The sequence below is a fragment of the Hyperolius riggenbachi genome, chromosome 1, assembly GCF_040937935.1.
Source record: "Hyperolius riggenbachi isolate aHypRig1 chromosome 1, aHypRig1.pri, whole genome shotgun sequence".
NCBI lineage: Eukaryota > Metazoa > Chordata > Amphibia > Anura > Hyperoliidae > Hyperolius > Hyperolius riggenbachi.
In genome coordinates, this window is record NC_090646.1 from 604547215 (window position 1) to 604572186 (window position 24972).

Below are 24972 nucleotides of genomic sequence, written 5' to 3' on the forward strand. Positions count from 1 at the left end.
TGGGGACATATACCGGGGACATATACACCTGCCTACATATACTGGGGACATATACCCCTGACTACATATACTGGGCACATATACCTCTGTCTACATATACTGGGCACATATACCCCTGGCTACATATACTGGGCACATATACCTCTGCCTACATATACTGGGCACATATACCCCTGGCTACATATACTGGGCACATATATCCCTGGCTACATATACTGGGCACATATATCCCTGGCTACATATACTGGGCACATATATCCCTGGCTACATATACAGGGGACAACTGGCTGTTTGTCATTATGTGCATTTACTGGTGAAAAGCTGTCTCTTATTATGTGCATTTACTGGTGAAAAGCTGTCTCTTATTATGTGCATTTACTGGTGAAAAGAGGTCTCTTATTATGTGCATTTACTGGTGAAAAGCTGTCTCTTATTATGTGCATTTACTGGGGAAACGCTGTCTCTCATTACGTGCATTTACTGGTGAAAGGCTGTCTGTCATTACCTGCATTTACTGGTGAAACGCTGTCTCTTATGTGCATTTAGTGGGGAAACGCTGTCTCTCATTACATACATTTAGTCTACGTGTCACGGAGATCTGAACGTTTGGTTTGATGTGTCACGACTCCAAAAAGGTTGGGAACCACTGGTCTAGTTAGACGAACATCGGAAGAGGACGTTACAGCTGCAGGGGGCCGATGGAAGCCACAGGTGTCAGTTTTAGCTTTTTTTTAAACATACCAGAGAACCCCTTTAATTTCTACTTTTGGTTTAAACAACATTCAAGCATGTGACAGCTGTTGAAGTGGGTCAGGGCGAATCATAAACAACATGATCACAAAGGACCATGGATAAGTAACTGTGTGTGCGCTGCGCCTGTGGTAATGAAGGCAACCAATCGGTTGCGCGTTTTCAAGTCGCCGGACAAGCTGATTGGTTGCTAGGGAAGCAGCTCCCGCACAGACAGAAGGGACAGTTAGCGGGAGGGCGGGATGGGGCAGTTTTTATCCCTCACACACACATTGGACTCCACTGAGTGGAGCAACACTCTTTCATAAATCAGCACATTCGGAAACGCGCATTGGCGTACGTTAGCGACGTCACCGCTCGCTCCCGCCGCCCCGTAATTCGGCAGCGTTCTGCGCATGCGTTCCTGGAGGCCCAGCTGTGTGACGTTGCGGGCACGCTTCCTCCAGGCTCCTCCCACTGTAGTGCCGTCTTGTCTCTGCCTCCTTTGGCTTACTGTGAATGTGAATGTGACCGTCAGGAGCGGCAGATCTCCCGCTCCGTCCCCTCCTCCTCCTCCTGAACCCCGGCCTCCCCTCCTCCCGCTCCCCGGCATCGCCTCGTCACTGCCGGCCTCTTTTTTCAAACAATAACAGGCAGGGAGGCCGCGAGGGGAGAGGCCGGGCACCGAGCATGGCAGCGAGCTTCGGCAAGATCCAGATCGGGATCTATGTGGAGATCAAGAGGAGCGATGGTGAGTGTCCCCCCATTCATTGCTGTGCATCCAGGGGCCGCCATTGTGCCGGCAGGAGGGCTGGGCTCTGCGCTGGACCAGAATGGAGAGGATGTGCAGCACTGCAGGGAGGATTGGCCTGCCTTCCCTCCATCAGCACAGGGAATAGGGGGCTTCTGTGTCAGCAGTCTGTCATCAGGCGTGATGGGCTGTAATGCTGGGATCTGTCCCATGAGAGGGTGATAGGATGAAATGGGTATAATGCTGGGATCTGTCATATGAGGGATGACTGGTTGATTAGGGTATAATGATAGGATCTGTCATATGAGGGATGACTGGCTGATTAGGGTATAATGATGGGATCTGTCACATGAGAGGGTGATAGGATGAAATGGGTATAATGCTGGGATCTTTCATATGAGGGATGACTGGTTGATTAGGGTATAATGATAGGATCTGTCATATGAGGGATGACTGGTTGATTAGGGTATAATGATAGGATCTGTCATATGAGGGATGACTGGTTGATTAGGGTATAATGATAGGATCTGTCATATGAGGGATGACTGGTTGATTAGGGTATAATGATAGGATCTGTCATATGAGGGATGACTGGCTGATTAGGGTATAATGCTGGGATCTGTCACATGAGAGCGTGATAGGATGAAATGGGTATAATGCTGGGATCTGTCATATGAGGGATGACTGGCTGATTAAGCTATAATGATGGGATCTGTCACATGAAGGGGTGATAGGATGAAAGGGGTATAATGATAGGATCTGTCATATGAGGGATGACTGGCTGATTAGGGTATAATGCTGGGATCTGTCATATGAGGGATGACTGGCTGATTAGGGTATAATGATAGGATTTGCCTTATGAGGGATGACTGGCTGATTAGGCTATAATGATGGAATCTGTCACATGAGGGGGTGATAGGATGAAAGGGGTATAATGATAGGATCTGTTATATGAGGTATGACTGGCTGATTAGAGTATAATGATGGGATCTGTCATATGAGGGATGACTAGCTGATTAGGGTATGATGATAGGATCTGTCATATGAGTGATGACTGATTAGGGTATAATAGTGGTATCTGTCACACGAGGGGGTGATAGGATGCAATGAGTATAATGATAGGATTTGTCATATGGGGGATGATTGGCTGATTAGGCTATAATGGTGGGATCTGTCACATTAGGGGGTGATAGGATCTGTCATATGAGGCATGACTGGCTGATTAGGGTATAATGCTGGGATCTGTCACATGAGGGGGTGATAGGATGAAAGGGGTCTAATGATGGTACCTGTCATATGAGGGATGACTGGCTGATTAGGGTATAATGCTGGGATCTGTCATGAGGGGTGACTGATTAGGGTATAATGGTGGGATCTGTCATGTGAGGGGTGACTGACTAGGGTATAATGGGTGGGATCTGTCACATGAGGGTGTGATGAAAGGGGTCTAATGATGGTACCTGTCATATGAAGAGTGACTGGCTGATTAGGGTGTAATGATAGGATGTGTCATATGAGGAGTGACTGGCTGATTAGGGTATAATGATGCTACTTGTCATATGAGGAGTGACTGGCTGATTAGGGTATAATGATGGGATCTGTCATGTGACGGATGAATGGAGTGACATGGTGGAATCTGTAACATGAGGGGTGACTGGTTCTATAATGATGGTAACTGTCACATATGTGGTGACTGACTGATTAGGGTGTATTGATTATTCCTGTCATGAGGGGTGAATGGAAGGCTATGGAGGAATCTGGAAAAATGGTGGCTAGTGATGGGATCTGTTACATGAGGGGGGATGCAATAATAGTATATGTCACATTAGGGATGACTAAAACCATAGAGTCTAATTATAGGATCCATCACATTAGGGGTAATTCCGGAAGTGACGCTTTCGTCTATCATATTGCGTTCCATGCGGAAGGAAGTAATACAGTGTATCGGCGCTAGCGTGCGATCCACTTGCCCTGTGCTGATTCCCTGGTGGGATTGCTGTTTCTGCAGGTCTTCTAAGAAAATCTTCAGCCAGGTACTTTACATATGTAGTATTATATGAGAGGTTGGTTAATGTGAGCTCATTGTCCTGAAGAAGAGCCACATTGGATTGGCACGAAACAGCTGTAGACCACCCACTGCCTTGTACTCTCTCTGTATGCGGTATTGTATGCCTATGATTTTAATATTTTTGCATTAAAGTTTTTTGCTTTTTAGTGGAAGTGCACCACTGCTGTATGCTTTTCTCTTGCAATGTAGTGTCACTTGGTTTAGTAAGTTGCACTCCACTGTATGTAGCCACGTCCTGTGCATCAGTTTCTTTTTCTCCTCCATAGACCTTAGGGATGATTGATAAGAATGTGGTCTTATGATGAGACTTGTCACATTAGGGTAATTGGAAAATGAACCCTATGGATGGGAACTATCACATGTGGGGATGTCTAATGAATGTAAGAATGGGGTCTCATGAAGGGATCTGTTATAGAGGTGAATGTAAGAATGCGGTCTCTTGGCAGGACGGGTCACATGAGGGGAGATTGGAAGAATGGGGTCTCATGACAGGTCCGGTCACATGAGGGGTGATTAGAAGAATGGGGTCTCATGGCAGGACCGGTCAAATGAGGGGTGATTGGAAGATTGGGTTCTTATGGTGAGATGTGTCCCATGAGGCGTGATTGGAATAATGGAATATTGTGACAGGATCTGGTACATGAAGCGTGATCGAAAGAATAGGGTTTGTGTTCTTCCAGGCTCTTTTAGCCGGGTGCTCCACCCGGCTAGTTTTAGTGAGCACCTGGCTGTTATCGGCTCTCTTCCTCCTATGCTGTAAGCAGAGTTCTTACAGAAGCACCGCCCCTGCATTCTCTCATTTTGCCCCACCTAGCTACTTTTTCATGCCACCCGTCTGGCCAAAATTTCTGGGGAGAACACTGGGGTTTCATAATGTTTCACATAAGGGCTGACTGGAAAAATGTGGTCTCATGATAGGACCCATCACAAGGGGTAATGGGGAGAAAGGGATCTCATAACAGTATCTGTCACATGATTGGAAGAATAGGGTGTATTATGTCACAGTAGGTATATTGGCTGAATGATCAATGTCCAATACTGCTGCGCTTGTAATCCACATGTAGGGAAAAGAGAAAAAAAATACGCAAAAATAGGGTGTAACGTTTACATCAAACACACCCTTAGTGCCACTCCACACACTTCCAACAGTAGTGAGTAAGCCCATCCAGACAGGGATAGCTGCCACCGCTCCCTATAGAATGGCCGCTTACCTGCAGTACTCTTGCTTTCAAACGCAGTCACTGGCAGCCATTGCCTTCATAATAGGCATCCTAAGACCAATATAAAAGTAAACAGCGTAATCCTATTTATTGACCAATAAAAGACCCTGCTAAAAAGAACTGCGTACAATGTAACTTCTTGTGCATAAGCGTATCAATAGTATTATACTCCACCGCAACATCAGCGAGTCTGCCGGTTGGGTATGGGAGTCAGTCCTCGCTCCTAAACGTGTATACATGCGCGCGTCCAATATATAAAAAACATAAGTGTATAAAAAAAACACAAGACATACCCCATATTTATATTAAAATCCGGTTAAAAAGCCGCTCATGTACTGATATAGGCAGGCTGATAGTTCATATGCCCTTACAGTAGGCTCATATATAGTAGTCCCCGTGGTTGCAATGATGGTGTAGCAACACCCGAAATTGCAATCCACAGAGAATGATGTTTCCCAGTATTTCGTGTACGGCAGTGATGGTGTAGCAACACCCAATACCGCTGCGTACACATATTTGAATCACGGGCTTATGCAACTATTAAAAAATTAATGCTAAACTGCAATACAGGACATGCAGCATCATTTAACACTGCACCCTGCACACACTTATAAGTAGATCCAGCACACTCAGCAGTGCCAGTAAAACAGGCTCGGCGCACTTAACAGCGCTAGTGTGAACCCACCCCATACATCTATCTATGCTACAAATTACAAAACCTGATTCATTATTATCACAATGGTACATTGCAATCCCATCTGCCGACCCCCAGACTACACCCTATTTCCTGCTATCTCCCCCCTTTATATAAAGGAAACCCCTCCCACTTATTTAAAAGGCCCAATTGAAGTCCAGATTAATCATTGTTAATAAAGCAATTGATGTCAACCTCAATATTGAGTCCCTCTGGCGTGAGGGTACATAATATGTGTAGATCCATTTTGTTTCCATTCTGGAGAGTTCGCGAAACCTATTTGAACCTCTCCAGGATGGTGTTCATTTATCAATGCCACAATATTGCATGAGGGTGGGATCACACCCATGCGTTTGCTTGAAATGGGCAGACACACTATGATCTTCATGGCCCATCCCAATTTTGTAGATGTGCTCAGAGATACGCTTTAAAGAGACTCCGTAACAAAAATTTCATCCGGTTTTCTTCCATCCTACAAGTTCCAAAAGCTATTTTAATGTGTTCTGGCTTACTGCAGCACGTTCTACTATCACCATCTCTGTAATAAATCAACTTATCTCTCTCTTGTCAGACTTGTCAGCCTGTGTCTGGAAGGCTGCCAAGTTCTTCAGTGTTGTGGTTCTGTGATGCATCTCCCCCTTCAGGCCCCTCTCTGCACACTGCCTGTGTATTATTTAGATTAGTTCAGCTTCTCTCTGCTCTATTATCTTTTACAAGCTGGATAAATCCTCCTCTGAGCTGGCTGGGCTTTCACATACTGAAGAATTACATACAGGCAGAGCTGTCTGCACTCTGTAGGAAGAAACAGCCTGACACTTCAGTGGAAAATAGCTGCAGAGGGAAAGAAACACACAAATGATCTCTTGAGATTAAAAGGGAAGGCTGTATACAGCCTGCTTGTGTATGGATGTATTTTCTATGTGTACATCAACCTACTTCCTGTTTTGGTGGCCATTTTGTTTGTTTACAAACAAACTTTCTAAAACTGTTTTTAACCACTTTTAATGCGGCGGGGAGCGGCGAAATTGTGACAGAGGGTAATAGGAGATGTCCCCTAACGCACTGGTATGTTAACTTTTGTGCGATTTTATCAATACAGATTCTCTTTAATGGTCTCGTTGTGCGTCCAACATATTAAAATCCACAAACGCCATATTAGATATACCACATGATGGGAACCACATGTCATAAAAGATCTGATATCATATTTCCTCTTTGTACTATTTGATAAAATGTCAATGTCTTTTTAGCAACCCTAAACTCACAACCTCTATACGCTCCACATGGAAAGAAGCCTGGTCTTTGCCATCCTATTAGCCTTTTCGTGACCGGCGGGTCCACACAACTTGGCACCAATTTGTCTCGCAGATTCGGGGCCCTGCGGTATATGAATTGGGGGCGCTCTGGTAAAGCATTATATTGACTGAATGGGTGTTCATGGTGAGATCTTTCACAGGAGTGATTGGTCTGTCACAGATGGCATGTCTGGCAGAATATGGCTGAGTGTAATAGCGTGATCTGTAGGGCACTGGTTGAATAGTATGTACTAGCATGATTTGACACACAGGAGAGGTGTTTGGCTAAATGGCGTGTAGCGGTGTGATCTTACACACCGTTACAACTGGTGAATGAGTTGTAATGATGCTTTCAGATGATTGGCTGGAACCTTTTACATATAGTGTCATTGGCTGAATGGGACGCTGGGGTGGAGTCTGCCACATATTGAGTGATGGACTGAATTTAGTGTAGTAGTGGGATCTGCCAGTAGCACAGGGTGGTTGGCTGTTTGGGGTGTTATGGAGTGACATAATGTGCTCTCGTGGTGGAATTCGTCAGATGTTGAGGGTCAGGTGATAGTATAGGTGAATATGTCACAACATAGCTTTAAAAGGATGGTTGTTAAAGGACACCTGAAGTGAGAGGGATATGGAGGCTGCCATTTTTATTTCCTTTTAAGCAATACCAGTTTCCTGGTAGTCCTGCTGATCTTTGGCTGCAGTAGTGTCGGAATCACACACCTAAGATGGCGCCTGACTGGTAGCCACGGCCACAGGGCTCCGGCTAGATCTAACGTTTTTCACCTTTTCCCCCCTGGACTTACTGTTGTGACTGCTCCGATGGTCTCCCTCCAGCTCCGCCACACAATCGGGCGGAAGGGAGACACTCTGGCTCCCCGAACTCCTGCGACAGGGCACACGTGCTAAGGCCCGGCTCATCACATGGTCAGCTCAGCTGATGGCCCACGTGGTGTCGGCCCCAGCCGCTTTGTATATCTCCACCGCTGCCTCTTCACTCCACTGTCCGGGTCTCCTCCGCTGCCTGAGCCACCTGGAGACATCTGCACCGCTCCGGCTCCCCGGTCTCCGATGCACCAGCGGATTCCACCACGTGGGTAGGTGTCGCCAACCCCTGCAGCAACCACATCGGCCCTTAGTCCAGGGAGAACAGGCGCACCATGACGCAGCACGGAGGCCTCTCCATCGCTGATATGGAAGGATCTGACCCCTGCTGCCAGCTGCCTCGTGGCCACTTCAGCACTGGGATTACCCCACACCGCTGCTGCACCAGCCGACATTGGGCCACTTCACTGCCGGGGAGGATCCCTTGGGACCGTAACTCTGCATGCAGGCTGCTTTATCGCTGCGGCTAGGGGAGGTATGGCCGCCGCTGCTGCTCCTTTACTGCAGAAGCAACCAGCCTGCCCTTTGTCACATCAGGCACGCTACCAGCCATCAGATCTGCCCCTCAGCAGCAAGGTCCAATATAATGCAGCCCTCAAGACCCATCAGCCTAAGGTGCACCCCTGGCCTGGAGCCACGGCCTCACAGTACCTCCCTGCCCTGCATCCCAGCATTTAGGAGTACCTGCTCCTCTTTACCAGGGACGCTCTCCTCCGTCTGAAGCTGCTTTCGGACTCTTTGGGCCTACAAAACCAACCGCATTGGTCCAACCTCACAACCGGTCTAGGCCGCAAGCATGGAGGCTAACTCCTTCCAACCAGGGCAGTTATCCGAGCTGCCAGCCAGCAAGCCACCACTGCAGCCCCAGGGGACTATCTGACTCTGTCTCTTTCTCTTATTTCTCTTATTTCTCCTGTTCCTTCCTCTCTTCTCTTGTTCTCCTACACTATCCTGCTCTTTCTCTCTGCACTATCCTTTCCAGGGACTGCTGCGGGGCATCCGAATCGCTGCAGAGGTTTGAGCGCTACAATAGAATGTGGCTGCTCCCTCAACATAGCACTTGGATGTCCCCTCTGGTCCTTCTCCGCTATGCTGTCTATATGCTTACGCTTTATGTATATCTTGCTGTATTGTATTTTATTAACTGTACCATCACCGACCCTGTATGTGCCAAAAAAAATTCTGGGTACAACCCCCGTTGTACTTGGCGAAATAAAGCTTTCTGATTCTGATAACAAGCATGCAGCTAATCTCGTAAGATTTTTGTCAAACATCTGATCAGCATGCTAGTTCAGGGTCTATGGCTAAAAGTATTGAAAGTATTAGATTAGCAGGGCAGCCAGACAATGTGCATTGTTTAAAGGGAATTAAATATGGCTTCCTCCTTATCTTTCTCACTTCAGTTATCATTTAAAGGACACCTGAGGTGAAAGGGGATATGGAGACTGCCATATGTATGTCCTTTATACAATGCATATTGCCTTGAGTCCTGTTGATTTTTTTCAGTGTCTGACTCACACACTTGAAACCAAGCATGTGGCTAATCCAGTCAAACATCTGATCTACATACTGTACTTCAAGGTCTATGGCTAAAAGTATTAGCAGGACGGGCCAGGCAATGTGTATTGTTTAAAAGGAAATAAATATGGCAGCCTCCATATGACTCTCAATACAAAACTACAAATCCCATCATGCCTCTGCCTCCCCAACTTATGCTTAGAGCTGTCAGAGTATTGCAATGCCTCATGGAACTTGTAGTTCCACCACAGCTGGAATGCCAAGGTTAGCCATCACTGCACTAGAGCATTGTTTCTCAACATTTTTATTGGTATGTACCCCTTTTAAAACCCTGTACTCCCCAAGTGCCTGCTGGCATAGTAAACATCATCACAAGTACCCCTTGACAAATATGTATTTGGTTCTAAACATTTTCCAAGCATTTACTATTGTATTTAATTAGCTAAAACACTAATTTGGCGTTTGTTGAAATAAGATTTATAATTTTCTAAAACTCAAAATTTGTTGTTTTTGGTTAAAGCCCAAACCAAATTTTTTTTTTTTAAATTCAGAATATTTAGTTGCACCACTCTGACACATTCAAAGATAAATAAACACTCCTTTAAACCTATGAGCATTTCAGTGCATGCTTTTAACCCTTCTCTTTTCATAACTAGGGTTATACAGGTGGCAGCCATTACTTCTGAGCTTCGTAAAAGGTTTTAGATCATGGGTGTGTTTGTCATCAGCTACTATCCCTCACAGGGGCGTCATCTATGTGAAATCTCACACAAGCTGAGATCACCTCCCCTGTGACATCAGTAGCAGCCTGTGTTTTTTTGTTTTTGTTTATCTCCTCCAGCAGTTTGCTGGAAATTCCCAGCAATATGAAAGGAAGGGAGGAGTTCCTCCAATAAATGTAAAATATTTTATATTTGTCATCATGCAGCTGAAAAAAGGCTGCTATTTATTATTAGAATTTAGAAAATAGATTTTATTTCTGAAATCTTGTATTTTTAATTTGGGTCCACTTTAACCACTTTACCCCCAGCGGTACGGATTTCTCCGTCCCTTTCTCCACCCTGTTAACACCAAGGGACGGAGAAATCCGCACCTGACGCCGATCCCGCCACTCCGCGCGCTTGTGCACGCTGCCGCCTGCTCCCCCGGAGATCAATAAACGGGGAAAAACCTTTCCCGTTCGTTGATCTCTGCCCCCCGCAATGATCAGCTGCTTCTACGAGAAGCAGCTATCATTGTGAGAAAAAAAGTTTCCCAGCCTCCTAACCCTTCCTGCAAGCGTACGTCCGACACTTGCATGTCGCATAAACAAAAAGTTACTGTGGCCATCTTGTGGCCAAATAGTAAAAATACACCCTAAAGCATTTTTCATATACAAATACATTAGTTATATACTAAAAATTAACTCATTACCTCCCACACTCCCCAATTTTTTTTTTTTTGTAATTAAAAAAACAAAAAAAAAAAAAAAAAGACATAGTTACCTTAGGGACTGAACTTTTTTAAATATTTGTCAAGAGGGTATAACATTGTTACTTTATAATCTATGGGCTTGTAAATAGTGATGGACGCAAAACTGAAAAAAATGCACCTTCATTTCCAAATAAAATATTGGCGCCAAACATTGTGATAGGGACATAATTTAAACGGTTTTATAACCGGGACAAATGGGCAAATTTCATGGGTTTTAATTACAGTAGCATGCATGATTTAAAAACTATAAAGGCCGAAAACTGAAAACATTTTTCCCTATTTTCCCATTAAAACACATTTAGAATAAAATCATTCTTGGCATAATGTCCCACCTAAAGAAAGCCTAATTGGTGGCAAAAAAACCAAGATATAGTTTATTTCATTGTGATAAGTAATGATAAAGTTATATACGAATGAATGGAAGGAGCGCTGAAAGGTGAAAATTGCTCTGGTGCTCAGGGGGTAAAACCCCTCAGTTGTTAAGTGGTTAAGTATATCAAGCCCAACTACCGCCTGGAACCATCAGAAGTACCCCCTGGGGTAAGCGCACCACATATTGAGAACGTGATCACTAGAGTAATAAACTGCAACCTGTGATACAAAGATGGTGCAGGCAGGATGTTGAAAGGTAGCGGGCCAGGAGATGTCAGTGGTTAGACATGTAAGCCAAGACCTACAAAATGATGTGACTGAACGGTACATGTCAAATGAAAATTTAATGAACTGTAACTTGTTAGTGCTGGTTCACACTCAGGAGCCTTTCAGCCCTTTGCTGATCACCAGCCATCAGCAAAAGCGCCCTGCAGATGTACCCCTATCGGATCATTCTCACTGCAGCGCTTGCAATTTGCATATATCGCAAATGTGCTGTATGCAGCATTTTTGGGGCCGATTGCAATGTGATTCTTGTTCTATTGAATAGGAATCATGTCAAACACGAGCCGCAAAAGTGCGATTGCAATTTGCGCTCTGAGTGTGAACCAGCCCTGAGGAATGGGTTTCATTGTTGACTTTGCACTGTTGGTGCAGTTAAATAGACTATTAATCAATTTCTTCTGATCTAAGGCTTGTAAAACGCGATACGATTTTCCAATCGTTCGATAATTTCCAGCATGTCTGATCAATCGATTTTGTGCCTGAACTGTTGCTTAGGACAGAAGGAAAACATAGGGAAATGCATCCTGTACGTATTTAGAGAGTTTAGCCTGTCTAATTCCCCCTTATCTGTGACCAATTACTACAATAATTTGATCTCCCTGTTGTGTCAGCTGGCAGAGCAGCTAATTTGTAAACACAGGATATTAACCCTATATCTGCTTCCATGAAAGCAGGAAATAGACACACTGCAGATCTAACGTAGGATTTGTATCAGCTGGTACAAAGAAATGTTTTTCTTTAGAGGTTATTAAGCTGTTACTTATCTTTTAGAGCAGAGAGGAAGTGAGTTCAGGTCGGTTTTAAACCTGTTCTGTAGTCCTTGCCATAGTGCAGACTTTGTGGTTATACACACCAGTAGTTAATTAAAACTGCTGAACCACTAATTACCCCACTTTTACATATGACATTACCTACTAAGCATGCACTGTTACTGGGACAAGCGTAGAAGTTCTTGGGATAGAGCATAGAGGATGGACTGGATTACTCCGTTTGATGTCAGAAGATAGGATTTTTTTTTCCGGAAGATGGATTAACAAGCCTGTTTTTTGTTTGGTCATTTACTGTACTCTTGTCTACTGAAAGATGTGTAATTAGAAATTACAGAATGGGAGTTTTGACTTGTCATTAAAATGGGGGGAAGTAGCAATCTGGAGCACAGATAAGTTAAAATGAAGCAAGCATGGCTAAAGGGGCCCATACACTCAGCCGATTTTCTGGCCGACCGATCGATCCCGATCGATCGATTGATCGTTTGCAAATCGGTTGGCCAATTGACTGATCGATGGCCGATTTAGATGGATTTCCATCGAACTGGCAGGGTGGAAAATGTAGGTCGATCTGATGAGATTGCTTATCAGTTTGCATTGGCCTTAATGGAAATCTGATGGCAAAAAAATGCCATCAGATCGAATTTCAATAGATTTCAAACTGAAATCTATTGGAATTCTATCCTGGTAAAAAATGTTCTAAAAACGCATCAGATAGATCATCAGATGCATTTCTTATCTATCCGCTGCCAATCTGACGAGTGTATGTGCATAAGACATTGGACTTTAAGGATACACAAGATGACATGATGAGATAGACATGTGTATGTACCACGCCAAGCACACAAACTACTATGCTGTTCCTTTTTTCTTTCTCTACCTGAAAAGGAGTTAGAAACCAGGTATACAAGTGAAAGTTACTCTCCAGTTTGGACTATAGCGTAACTCTCACTGATCAGGAATTAGAGCCATGAAACACTTTCTTGGCAAAAATGGCTTCTAAGAGCAGGAAAGGGGGGAAAAAAGGGTCAGTAGCCTATAGATTTTAGTTCTGGCATAATTCAGTGCGTATCATTGAACAGACACAATGAAAAATGAAACCATGGGATGTCTACAAGTCTTTTTTTCGGAAGAGGAGGATAGATACAGTTGTTTATTTTCACCTCATGTTTACTTTAAAGCGTATCCAAGGTGAACCTAATGTTAAAAAACAGATCTTTACCTAAGCAGAAAGGATCTGGATCCTGCCGAGGTTTCCCACATTCTTCTGGCCCCCACCATTACTGTGCACGGACCCCTGAAAGAAATTTGTCAAGAGCTAGTTGGCGTCCGCACGCCTCTTCATGCGCAGCTCCGTGCTACTGTGCAGGCGTGACTGCACTCACATGGCTGCAGCATGGTCACACTCATGCATGGTGTGGGGCAGTCTCGATCTTCAGGAGGGTCATGACAGCCGCAATGCTCTGGGGCAAGATGCCTCTTTGGGATTCACAGGCTTCCCTCTTAGGGGTAAGTATCTGTTTTTTTAACGTTAAATAAAGGATACCTGAGGTGACGTGACATGATAGACATGGGTATGTACAGTGCCAAGCACACAAATAATTATGCTGTGTAACTTTTTTTTTTTTTTTTTTTTCTTTGCTTGAAAGAGTTAAAAAGCAGGTATGTAAGTGGCTGACTCAGTCCTGACTCAGACAGGAAGTGACTACAGTGTGACCCTCACTGATAAGAAATTCCAACTATAAAACACTTTCCTAGCAGAAAATGGCTTCTGAGAGCAGGAAAGAGATAAAATAAATTGGTGAATAGTTCATAGATTTTAGCTCTGGCATACTTCAATGAATGTGTCATTGATCAAAAACAATAAAACAGTTAAAAATTAAAGTAGATTTAAACATAAAATGAAACGGTGGAATATCTTAAAAAAAGTAATTTTTAGCAGAAGGAAGATAGATTCAATTGTTTGTTTAGGTTCGTTTATTTTGCCTCGGGTGTCCTTTAAGCTGGAGAAAACAACCAAAAATGAGACTGGACCTTTAAAAGATTTGTCTATGCATACATAGGCGCAGTTGGGAAGTTTATTGATGACATCAGTATTTTCATTGCGTATTGGTGATGTCTAGGAGAGAAGGCACATGTATTGTCTCAGAATGTGAAGGTGTGGTTTTAGATTAGTAATAAATACTGTAATAAGGGTATTGGAAAGCAGCAGCAAGGCCCCAGATTCTAGCAAACAGTATGATAAATATACAATTTCTGATTCGTGTGGTCTGAAGCGGAGCATTTTCAGGAGTTGAAGATTGATTGGCTGGCAGCTTGATTCTATACCCATCTGTCAGGTAATTAATCCACAGCTCCCCTAATCTGGTTAGTATGTAGACCTTTCTGCCCGGTTTGCACTTGTAAACGCAAATTGCAGTGGCAACTTTGCATTCACTTTTTTTCAGAGTTTTTTTTTTCCCTTTTTGCGCTCGTTTCGTGATTCTTCTACTGAATGAGAATTGTGCCACAGTCACTGGGAAAATGCTGCATGTAGCATGTTTGCGACTGGCAATATTCACAAACATGCCACAATCACTGTAACAGAGTTCTCCCCAGGCTCTTTTAGCTGGGTCCTCCACCCGGCTAGTTTTGATGAGCACCCGGCTGTCCTCTTCTCACCTCCTTTGCTATAAGCAGAGTTGCTCACAGAAGCAACGGCCCTGCATTCTCTCATCTCGTCCCACCCAGCTACTTTTTCATGCTACCCGGCTGGTAAGAAATTCTGGAGAGAACACTGCTGTAGTGAGAGTAATCCCATAGGATTACTTGTGCAGCAGTGCTTTTCTGATGGCGATCAGCAAAGCGCAGATCACCGTCAAAAAGTGCCTTAATGTGAATTGGGGCCTTCCTGGTCATCCCCACCCAAATTCAGGCTTGGGCTGGTTCACTTTAGGCAACATATATGGCCGTGGTGTGTTCAGAATGCAATAAACATGATTGCACGCCATCTGCGTTGCACTGCTGACCCCATCTACTACAGTGAATAAGTCGGCCCTGCGTTTTGGCAAAAGTGTGTAGGCATGTGATATCTCTGTGCAGCGCATAAATCGTGAACATTAGTCCATCCAATGCACTTCTGATGTCCTTGCACATAAGACACCATACGCATTGTGGAAATGCACATGGCAATGCATATAGTGTGACTGAGGCCTAACTGCCAATCCATCATTTACATAATTGACAAACTGCCTATGTCTACCTAGGACTGAAACTGTATCTACAGATTGTATAGAGGCCTAGGCAGTTTTGGAGAAAGAGGTCCTGACTACAGCCTTATGCTCTGTTTAAAGGGAACCTTAACTGAGAGGGATATGGATGTTTCCTTTTAAACAATACCAGTTGCCTGGCAGTCCTGCTGATCTCTTTGGCTGCAGTAGTGACTGATTCACATTCTTGAAACAAGCGTGCAGCTAATCCAGTCTGACTTCAGTCAGAGCACCTGATCTGCATGCTTGTTCAGGGGCTGTGGCTAAAAGTATTAGAGACAGGATCAGCAGGAGAGTCAGGCAACTGGTATTATTTTAAAAGCAAAAATCCATATCCTTCTCAGCTTAGGTTCCCTTTAATAATCTTGATAGGATGTGATTATGCATGTTGGTTGTGGTGAATCCTTTACATGTGTTACATCCATGGGGTTTATGATAGAGGTTTTCCCAGAGGACAGGGCTGGGTAAGCTGCTAGGTGCATGTTTTGGTGTCGCCTTTCTTAGCAACCGGCAGTTGCTGAATGGTGACACTGGTGACAGACGGACTCCACCTGGGAGAGTTTTTCGTGATATAGCGTCTCGCGTTTCATTAACACATTTCTCTCCGCACCAATGTTTTTGTCTTGTGATTTCTATTCAGCAGAAGCCTTGTATTATTTTGCTGTCTGGTTTGTGGCCTGATGCGTATTGCTGTAGCTCAAAGCATATGCAGAGGGATTTCTTTAATCAGGATACATGCAGGCTAGTCACAGTAGATTACACAGACACATCATTAATGGAAATTATTAACCTCATGCTGCCAAAAGGCCTGCATCTCGGATCTGTCTGAATATGTGATACTACAGCTTAGGCATGCATGGGGTGACCATCGCCTGGTCTGAAAAGCAATCGACCACTCTCTGATTGAAAATACATTGAGTAGTGGTGATTGATTCTCTCACTTTGCCCAGTAGAACAGCTGTAATCTAATCACGAAGTTAAAGCCTTAGGCCCGGTTCACATTAGCGGTGGCCGTCCGGAATCGCCGTGCCGGAGCCGGACCGCTTGCAGAACAGACGCACGGCATGGCAATGAAAGCCTATGCGTCCGTTCACATGCGTCCGTTCTGCCGGACCGGAGCCGGACCGGATCCGGGCCGGATCCGGACTCCGGCGTCCGTTCCAACATGCGCTATTTTTGGGTCCGGCTCCTCCGGCAGCTGTATCCGGGGCGGAGCCGGACTGCACCATCCGGCCAATACAAAGCAATGAGAACCGGAGAGCGCACAACACACTGGCTAAAAATCCGGATGTTCTACCCCACTTCCTATGCGGATTGTTGCGGCGATTTTGGATGGGGACACATGGGCAAGCATTTTGGAGTGGAGCAGCAGTGACTTTACACGAGCTGGAGATGTTGGCAGCATGTCGGAGGTGGAGGTGAGTGCTAAACAGCAGAGGGCCTGATTCCACAGGTCCCCCTTCTGCTGACCTCCCAGACCCCAACATTTTATTTGGTTTGTACTTAACTTTTGCCAAACGGATCCGGATCGCATCCTGATGAACACCTGATGCAACCTGACCGGATCCGGATCGGATCCGTACGGTTCCGATCCGGATCCGGTCCGGATCCGGTCAGGTCATCCGGTCCGTTTGGCAGACAACCGCAAGTGTGAACCGGGCCTTAAAGGGAACCTAAATTGAGAAGGATATGGCTTTTTCCTTTTAAAGTAATACCAGTTGCCTGACTCTCCTGCTGATCCTGTGTATCTAATTCTTTTAGCCACAGCCCCTCAACAAGCATGCAGATCCGGTGCCATGACTGAAGTCAGAATGGAATACCTGCATGTTTGTTTCAGGTGTGTGATTCAGCCATTGCTGCAGCCAAAGAGATCAGCAGGACAGCCAGGCTTTTGGCATTGATTAAAAGAAAACCTCCATATCCCTCTCAGTTAAGGTTCACTTTAATATACTCTCAGGCCTCTTTCACACCAAGACATTGCGTTTTAGGGTATGTTAAAAAGGAACTCCAGTGAGCATTTTACTGTTGGCAGGTGATGTAGCTGCTGCATGGTTTTTGGCAGTTGGAAACAGCTGTAAACTGCTATTTCCCCACAATGCAACAAGGTTCACAGACAGGAAACTGCCAAAAGTTTGAACTTTTCTTGTGGGAGGGGTTTCGCCACAATATCAGTCATACAGCGCCCCCTAAAGGTCTGTTTGTGAAAAGGAATAGATTTCTTATGTAAAAGGGGGTATCAGCTACTGATTGGGATAAAGTTCAATTTTTGGTCGGAGTTTCTCTTTAAGGTCGCATAACGTGCCCCTAACGCAACGCATGGTGGTGTTGAAGTTGGAGGGCTCTTGGTTTGCCGTTTACGTTCTATCCTGGGAAGTCCGGATCTTTTCAATGATTCGGATGATTCGAATCGGATCATTGAAAAGATCTGGATCTTTGAACTGAATCTTTGAATCCTTTTACTAGGGAAGCAGGGGTGCAGCAGAGTGAGAGTTGCAGGAGAATGAGGGAACATTGAGGGTGCTAATGGGGAAGGGAGAGATGCAGCAGGAAGATTGTGCACAGAAGCTGCAGTTCCTGTTTCTTCCAGACATTCACTGTGAACCGAATCGTAATCGTTCATTGTGGTGATCCGGATGATTCGACTCACAAAAAAGATCCGAATAGTTCATGATCTGGACAACACTACAGTGAATATAAATTAGCCATGTGGCTAGGAACAATAGCGGACTCTCCCCTTACTGAGCATGTGCAAACAGTCTAACGCAGCAAAAACCACCTATAACGTACAGCATGCTGCACTTTCTTTGAACGTCCAGCATTACAATGTAACGCAACATGGGCACTGTAAACAGCCCATTGATTTTTCATTACTGTGAGTTGGGCTTCGTTACAGGCTGCTCTAACGTGCGGCTGTAACGTCCCACTGTGAAAGCAGCCTAAATCTAAATTGCTCACACTTAAAGAGAAACTCCAACCTAGAATTGAACTTTATCCCAATCAGTAGCTGATAACCCCTTTTACATGAGAAATATGCTTTTCACAAACAGACCATCAGGGGGCGCTGTATGACTGATTTTGTGCTGAACCCCTCCCACAAGAAGCTCTGAGTACCGCGGTACTCTGGGCAAACTGCCACAATGTAACAAGGTTCACAGACAGGAAATAGCTGTTTACAGCTGTCTCTAACAGCCAAAACAGCTAGGAGCAGCTACATAACCTGCCCACAGGAAAAATGTCACCATGTGATAAATGTCAGAATGTAAATCGGGGAGAGGAAAGATTTTACAATGAGCAAACACTGACTAAATCATTTATACATAATTATGGTAAAAATGAAGCACTTTTTTTACTACATTATTTTCACTGGAGTTCCTCTTTAAGGCAATAGATCACCAGCAAATTTGATCAGAAATCATATTGGCTGGGTACATCAATGAGATGAATTTTCTGAGTTGATGCTAATTGTTAGTGTAGATTGCTCACAGCTTGAAATTGGGCAAACAGATGCTGATTTGGATTGGCCCATCTCTGCAAACTGTATGGGATGCCTGAAGTGAGAGGGAAGGATGCCATATTTATTTCCTTTTTAAACAATTCCTGGCAGCCTTGCTGATCTTTCATGTATCAGTAGTGTCTTAATCACAAACCTGAAATAAGCATGTGGCAAATGCAGTAAAACTTAAAGAAAACCTGTAACAACCCCCCCCCCCCCCCCCACTTACCTCAGAAGGGGGAAAGTCTCTGGATTCTGAGGCTTCCCCTGTCCTCCTCTGTCCCTCTGTTGCAGCGTTGGCAGCCCCTGAATGGCGGACATTTCATATTTACCTTCCTCAGCTCCAGCGCAGACGCAGCAGCGGCTTTCCATTTGGGCTACTGCACAAGTTGCCTGTGTAGTAGAACGGACCTGATCGGGCTTGGTTATTCCCGCCTGAGCCAGATCAGAGAGCCGCTACTGCGCCTGTGCTGGAACCGGGGAAGGTAAATATTGCAGGTGCGCCTGCACCACAGCATGACATACTTGTTGGCTGTGGTTTCGGGGGAGCCAGTGCTGGAACGGAGGGACAGAGGAGGATGAGGGAAACCTCATTAGAATCCAGAGGCTTCCCCTTCCTGAGGTAAGTATCCCCCAGGATTTTTTTTCACAGTTTCTTTAGGGCCGGTTCACACATACGCTCGGCGGGGTCCTCCAGCCTTCAGTTCTGCGTCGTCACATTCGGGGGCAGCGCCAGGCTTCCTGTGGCGATTGTAAGCATCCCGTCGCTATCTGCGTTTTTCGTCCCCGCCAGGGGACATGAAGCCGCGGCGGTGGATCGACCCCAGAAGCCGCATGCGGCTTCTAGGGTCGCCTGAAATGACGCATTAAATCGGGATTGGAACGCTGCGTTTGCGCAATCAATGGTAATCGATGGTAACCGCGTGATGCTAAACTCTCCATTCACTTGAATGGGAGCGTTCAGCCAACGAGTGCCGAGCGCTTAGCGGTAATCACTGCCAAGCTTCCGTGTGAACCGGCCCTGTCAAACATCTGATCTGCATGCTTGTTCAGGATTTATGGCTAAAAGTATTAGGGCTTGTTTCCACTAGAGTGAATCTGCATGCGTTTCCTACATGCAGATCTGCATAGACAATACAAGTGGATGGGACTGTTTCCACTTGTCAGGAAAAAAATCTGCACGGCGGAGCCATCAGAATTCGCATACCGCTATTCGATTCGCATACAATGTATATAATAATAAATTTGCATGCGGTTTTGATATGCAAATTTTCATGTGAATTCGCATATGATTTCGCATAGAAACAATGGAAAAGCACACAGGCACTGTCATGGTTAAATTCACATACATAGTAATCCATGCGAAATCGTATGTGAATTTGCATGAAAATTTGCATACAACCGCATGCGAAATTCGCATCCGCATGAAAAATTTTCCCACGGCTATTCCCACCGCACAAGTGGAAACGGGCCCTTTGAGGCAGATGATCAGCAGGACAGCCAGGCAAATTACATTGTTTGAAAGGAAATTAATATGGCAGCCTCCATATCCCTCTCACTTCACGTGTCCTTTAAAGACAATCAGGAAACGCAGAGCTGTTGGCTTCTTCCTTTCAGGCTGATGGACTAGAGAGGCATTCTTGTCTGTGAGCAGATTTGCAATTCTAGCACGTTGCAGTGACACAGCGCTCGCCCCTCCTTTCAGAATGCTTTAGGTTATCATTGCCACAGTAACCAGACTCTCACTACAATGAATGACTTAATTGTGTCAGTTGCTCAATGTGTACGTTGCTTTGCCGCACGGTGGGTTTGAATGGGCTCGGCAATGGTAATCTAGATTATGCAACGGCGTTGTCATGTGTGATTCTGTGCCCAGAGCACACCTTTGTTTAACCCCTTTGTGATCGGCATAAAATTTATAGCGCAGTGTCTGTAGTCATTCACGAGCTCCGCTGGCTGGCTTTGTGGAGCAGTGATTTGGGAGTTCTCTGACAAGGAGACAGCAGCAGTGAGACTGCAAAGTAGAGCGGTGGCTATGACCGTGGGCCTGCCCAATGCAACCCCCCCCTCCTTCTAGGCAGCACTGAGGTGCTGAAGCTGAGCTTCTCCACAGGGTGTGCAGTGCACTGCATCAGGATGCCCAGCCCAGCCCAGCCCAGCCTACTGATTGGTCTGCAATTCCTATCATCCTATCGGTAGCACTGCATACAAGTGCCAAGACTTGTTGCTATGGCCGGATTAAGGGGGGGGGGGGGGGCTTTTGTTACAAGTTCACAGTTGATGCAAGCACCTTCACACAGATTTATGTCCTTGTGCTGTTTCAGGTTATCAGCTGTGCTGAATCATCCCAGGAAGGCTTATCTTTACAGCTTTTGTGCTCTTTTCATTACATCATGTGTTATGCATTTCTTGGTTAACAGCATGATGACAGTTTAATGGCCACTTCCTGTATTGCCTCATAATGTTTCCTTATTTAAAGTGAAAGTCCAGCTTTACAGCAAGTTGTCTTAAGGCCCATACTCACGGGCTGCAAATGTTGCCTGTCGCCAGCACACGTGAGCGTGTGGGCGACAGGCCGGCGACAGCTTCTCGCCAGGTCCCTCCGCGTACACACGCGGAAGAGGGACCAGCGGCAAGGCGGAAGCTGTCGCTGACGTTCCTCCTCCCCCCGCCGGAAGCTCCATGTACCTACATGGAGGTTGCTGTCGCTAGTCCGCGTACTCACGCGGACTAGCGACAGTTGCGGCGGGGGGGCAGCGGCGACTGTTGCCATGCGATTGAAACTTTCAATCGACGGGCGACAGTTCGGGGGCGCGCGCGCGTGCGACGGCCCATACTCACGGGCGACCTGTCGCCGCAACACGCGCGCGCCGCGTGTTGAGGCGACAAAAGTCCCTCGTGAGTATGGGCCATTATTACAATCTTGCTAACTCATAGAGATGTGAAGTGAAACCAACCTGAGGGCTCAAACCCACTAGCAGCCTTTTCTAAGCACCTGTGATTTGAAAAAGCTCTTTCTAATGCAATGCTATGGGGGATTTTTATAAAATCACATCGCTCAAGAGGGATCACACCCATAGCAATTACATTAGCAAGAGCTTTTTGAATCACAAAGCGCTCAGAAAAGCGCTCCTAGTGGGTTCCAGGCCTGACGTGAGATCACTAAACTGCACTAGTCAGTTTATTATGTACAGTATTTAGGTTGCAGTGCTGTTTTGTGTAGCGCTTTACGGGGTCCATTGAACAATTTACCTAACTGACTGTCCCTCAGAAAAGCTCATCATTTTTCACTGTCATAGTCGAGTCCACAGGTGTCAAACTCGAGGCCCGCAGGCCAAATGCGGCGCTCTTTGCCGTTTTCATGTTGCCCTCTGAGCGCTGCAAGTGTAAGCAGTAAAGAACAGCACAGTCAGTTTAAGCCAGGGTACAGCAACAACCTCCAAGCCCCCCCCCTCCCAAAAAAATGTCCCCACATAGCAGAGTAGTGCAGTGGATTTGTGTAATATTTACCTGTTCCAGTGATGTGTTGTCGTCTCTGCTGTTCTTTCTGGCAGTTGAACACTCCGTGCTTCTATACTTCCTTCTCCCGATCACGTGACCTGCCTCGGAAGCCAGAAGGGGGAGGAGCAGGCTCCTGGGGCACTGCAGGGCATAGCAAAGTCGCGGCATAATATGGGGAGTTGAAAACCGACAAATGAAACTGACGCAGGAATTTCAGTTGACCGCGGCATTCACACAAACGACTGGTGCTAGTCGATCCCGGCGGTAAATGATGGAGACAGCCCTTAGACACTAGAGCAGTCACATCTTTTTACATGTAAGCCCCCTCCCTTCATTACTGAATTCATTTTTTTTTCCTAGGACCTATGCAATCTTTTTTTCATCTTCTGCTTAAAGGGAAGGTTCAGGTAAACGTTTAAAAAAATAAAAATCCATATCCACTTACCTGGGGCTTCCTCCAGCCCGTGGCAGGCAGGAGGTGCCCTCGCCGCCGCTCCAGAGGCTTCCGGTCGTCTTCGGTGGCCGACCCGACCTGGCCAGGCCGGCTGCCAGGTCGGGCTCTTCTGCGTCCCACGCGGGCGCGCTGACGTCATCGGACGTCCTCCGGGCTTTACTGCGCAGGCGCAGAACTACTGCGCCTGCGCAGTACAGCCCGGAGGACGTCCGATGACGTCAGCGCGCCCGCGTGGGACGCAGAAGAGCCCGTCCTTGGAGCGCAGAAGAGCCCGACCTGGCAGCCGGCCTGGCCAGGTCGGGTCGGCCACCGAAGACGACCGGAAGCCTCTGGAGCGGCGGCGAGGGCACCTCCTGCCTGCCACGGGCTGGAGGAAGCCCCAGGTAAGTGGATATGGATATTTTTTTTTTTTTTTTTTAACGTTTCCCTGAACCTTACCTTTAAAATAACTTTTCAGCACTGTGCAATTAAAAAGTATGTGAAAAATATTCTGAGTGTTTTCTTGCTTGCTGGTGACTTCAAAGGCACTTTATGGTTAAGGTGTGAAAATATCATAGGAGAAAAAGTGAATTGAATGAGAGTTTGTAGGAGTCGGCTTCCAGTGCAGTGACAGTGTAAAGCTGTATTCTGAAGTGGTACCCCCAGAATGTCTCTAGCAGTGTGAAGTTGCATGTTTTGGCTGAAAGAACAATGAATTGATCACAGCCAGTGGATGCAGCACAGAGTGATCTGAGCATCTGAGTTTACTTTCCTGTCTCTGGCTGAGAAATCTGTTTCTTCCTGTTACTGGTGACACAACAGGAAGTAAGTGTGTCTCCCCAGTGGCAATAAATATAGGGGCAAAAGTGCTGTTTTTAACAGTGTGGCTAAGAAGTTAAAGCTTATTCCATGCAAGCAAGTACAAAAACATATTTATAGCTTAACATCTCCCCAGTCATTTGCAGTACAATTCAGCTGTAATAAAGCAGCCACGTATACTGACTATACTGATATTTACATGATCACAGTTCTGTTAATTCGAATAAGGCCATCTAGTAAGCAGGACTGTGTGTGCAGCCAAATCTCTCATCTGGGAATGGGAGGTTTGACAGCAGAGCACAGTTAGCCACAACGCCCTCTGAGTGAGTTGCTGAGCTCTGTCTCATAGTAAACTACCTACTGTTCTTCAAGTATTAATATTGTGTTTCTATATAGCACTGACATCTTCTGCAGTCCACCACAGCTGAGTCCACCACAGCTACGCCACTAAACTGTCTTCATAGCATCGCACAACCGAATCCCTAGCACTGTCAGTTCCTATTATAGTCTAAACTTAGTGTTCTGAAACTCTGACATAACATTCAATAAAAATGTGTTTTCCTACTTTTTATTACTTATACAGTTATCCTATTTGCTTTTGTGAATAAGTAATATTGTCTCTTTACAAATTACAAGTTTCCAAAGTGTAGTTTGTCTTGCCCTAAAAGCTGGCATTGCGTTTTATTCACACTGCTTTTTGTTATATATGAACATCTTCTAATTGGCTGTTCTGAGCTGTTTGTGTGCTCACAGAGAGCTCCTTTTCACTTGTTACACTGTTTACACAAAACATTGGAATGCAAACAAAGATACTATTATCTCCAGTTTGAATGCGGATTTGAAGCTGAATAGCAGGACAAAGTGCTTTGTTTAACCATTTCAGTGATGTTCTGCTTAAAAAAAAATCTGGGATAGTAGCTTTCACGCTGTGAGGAATCTTTTAGAGCAAGGTAGAAATGCTGGCTTTCAGACCACTTTAAGGCATGTACACACATGCAACTTTTCCACACGACCAAGTTATTGCATGACCAGTATTTTCCATGCACCAACCAACTGAACAACCAACTCATTTGCCTACTACATACATGGCTGCATTCAAAATAAGTTCAAGTTGTTCAAATGAGTTGTACACATGTGGAAACTGCACAATATCCGCCCAACAGTCAAGCTGAACAGTCTGTTTGATTGGGCAAACTGCCTGTTACCTATTGCCTGTATAGTCGTTAGTGAAATGTTCACGCGCCCAACTATCATCCAGCAGACCAAGTTTGGACGATAGTTTGGCTGAAAAGTTGCACGTGTGTATGAGCCTTTAGGCCTTTTTCTTGGGGGGGGGGGGGGGGGGGGCGCAGTTATTTAGCAGTATGGTTTTGTGTGAGGTACTGGAGTGTCCATTGGAAATGCACAAGCCCTGGCATTAG

At 45.5% G+C, this 24972-nt stretch overlaps 1 protein-coding gene across 6 annotated transcripts in view; it reads left to right on the forward strand.

Annotated features, from left to right (window-relative positions):
* Positions 1-1058: 1058 nt before the first annotated feature.
* The window catches only part of KIF2A (kinesin family member 2A), a 129103-nt gene continuing 105189 nt past the window's right edge, over positions 1059-24972 (forward strand). For 2 of the 6 annotated variants that reach the window (XM_068249643.1, XM_068249635.1), the window contains exon 1: positions 1060-1480. In XM_068249643.1, the coding sequence (XP_068105744.1) occupies positions 1420-1480 (61 nt within the window). In that variant the 5' untranslated portion in view covers positions 1060-1419. Of the gene's footprint in view, positions 1481-24972 lie in introns of all 6 variants that reach the window. The other 4 variants (XM_068249658.1, XM_068249662.1, XM_068249650.1 and 1 more) reach the window with 3 other exon arrangements.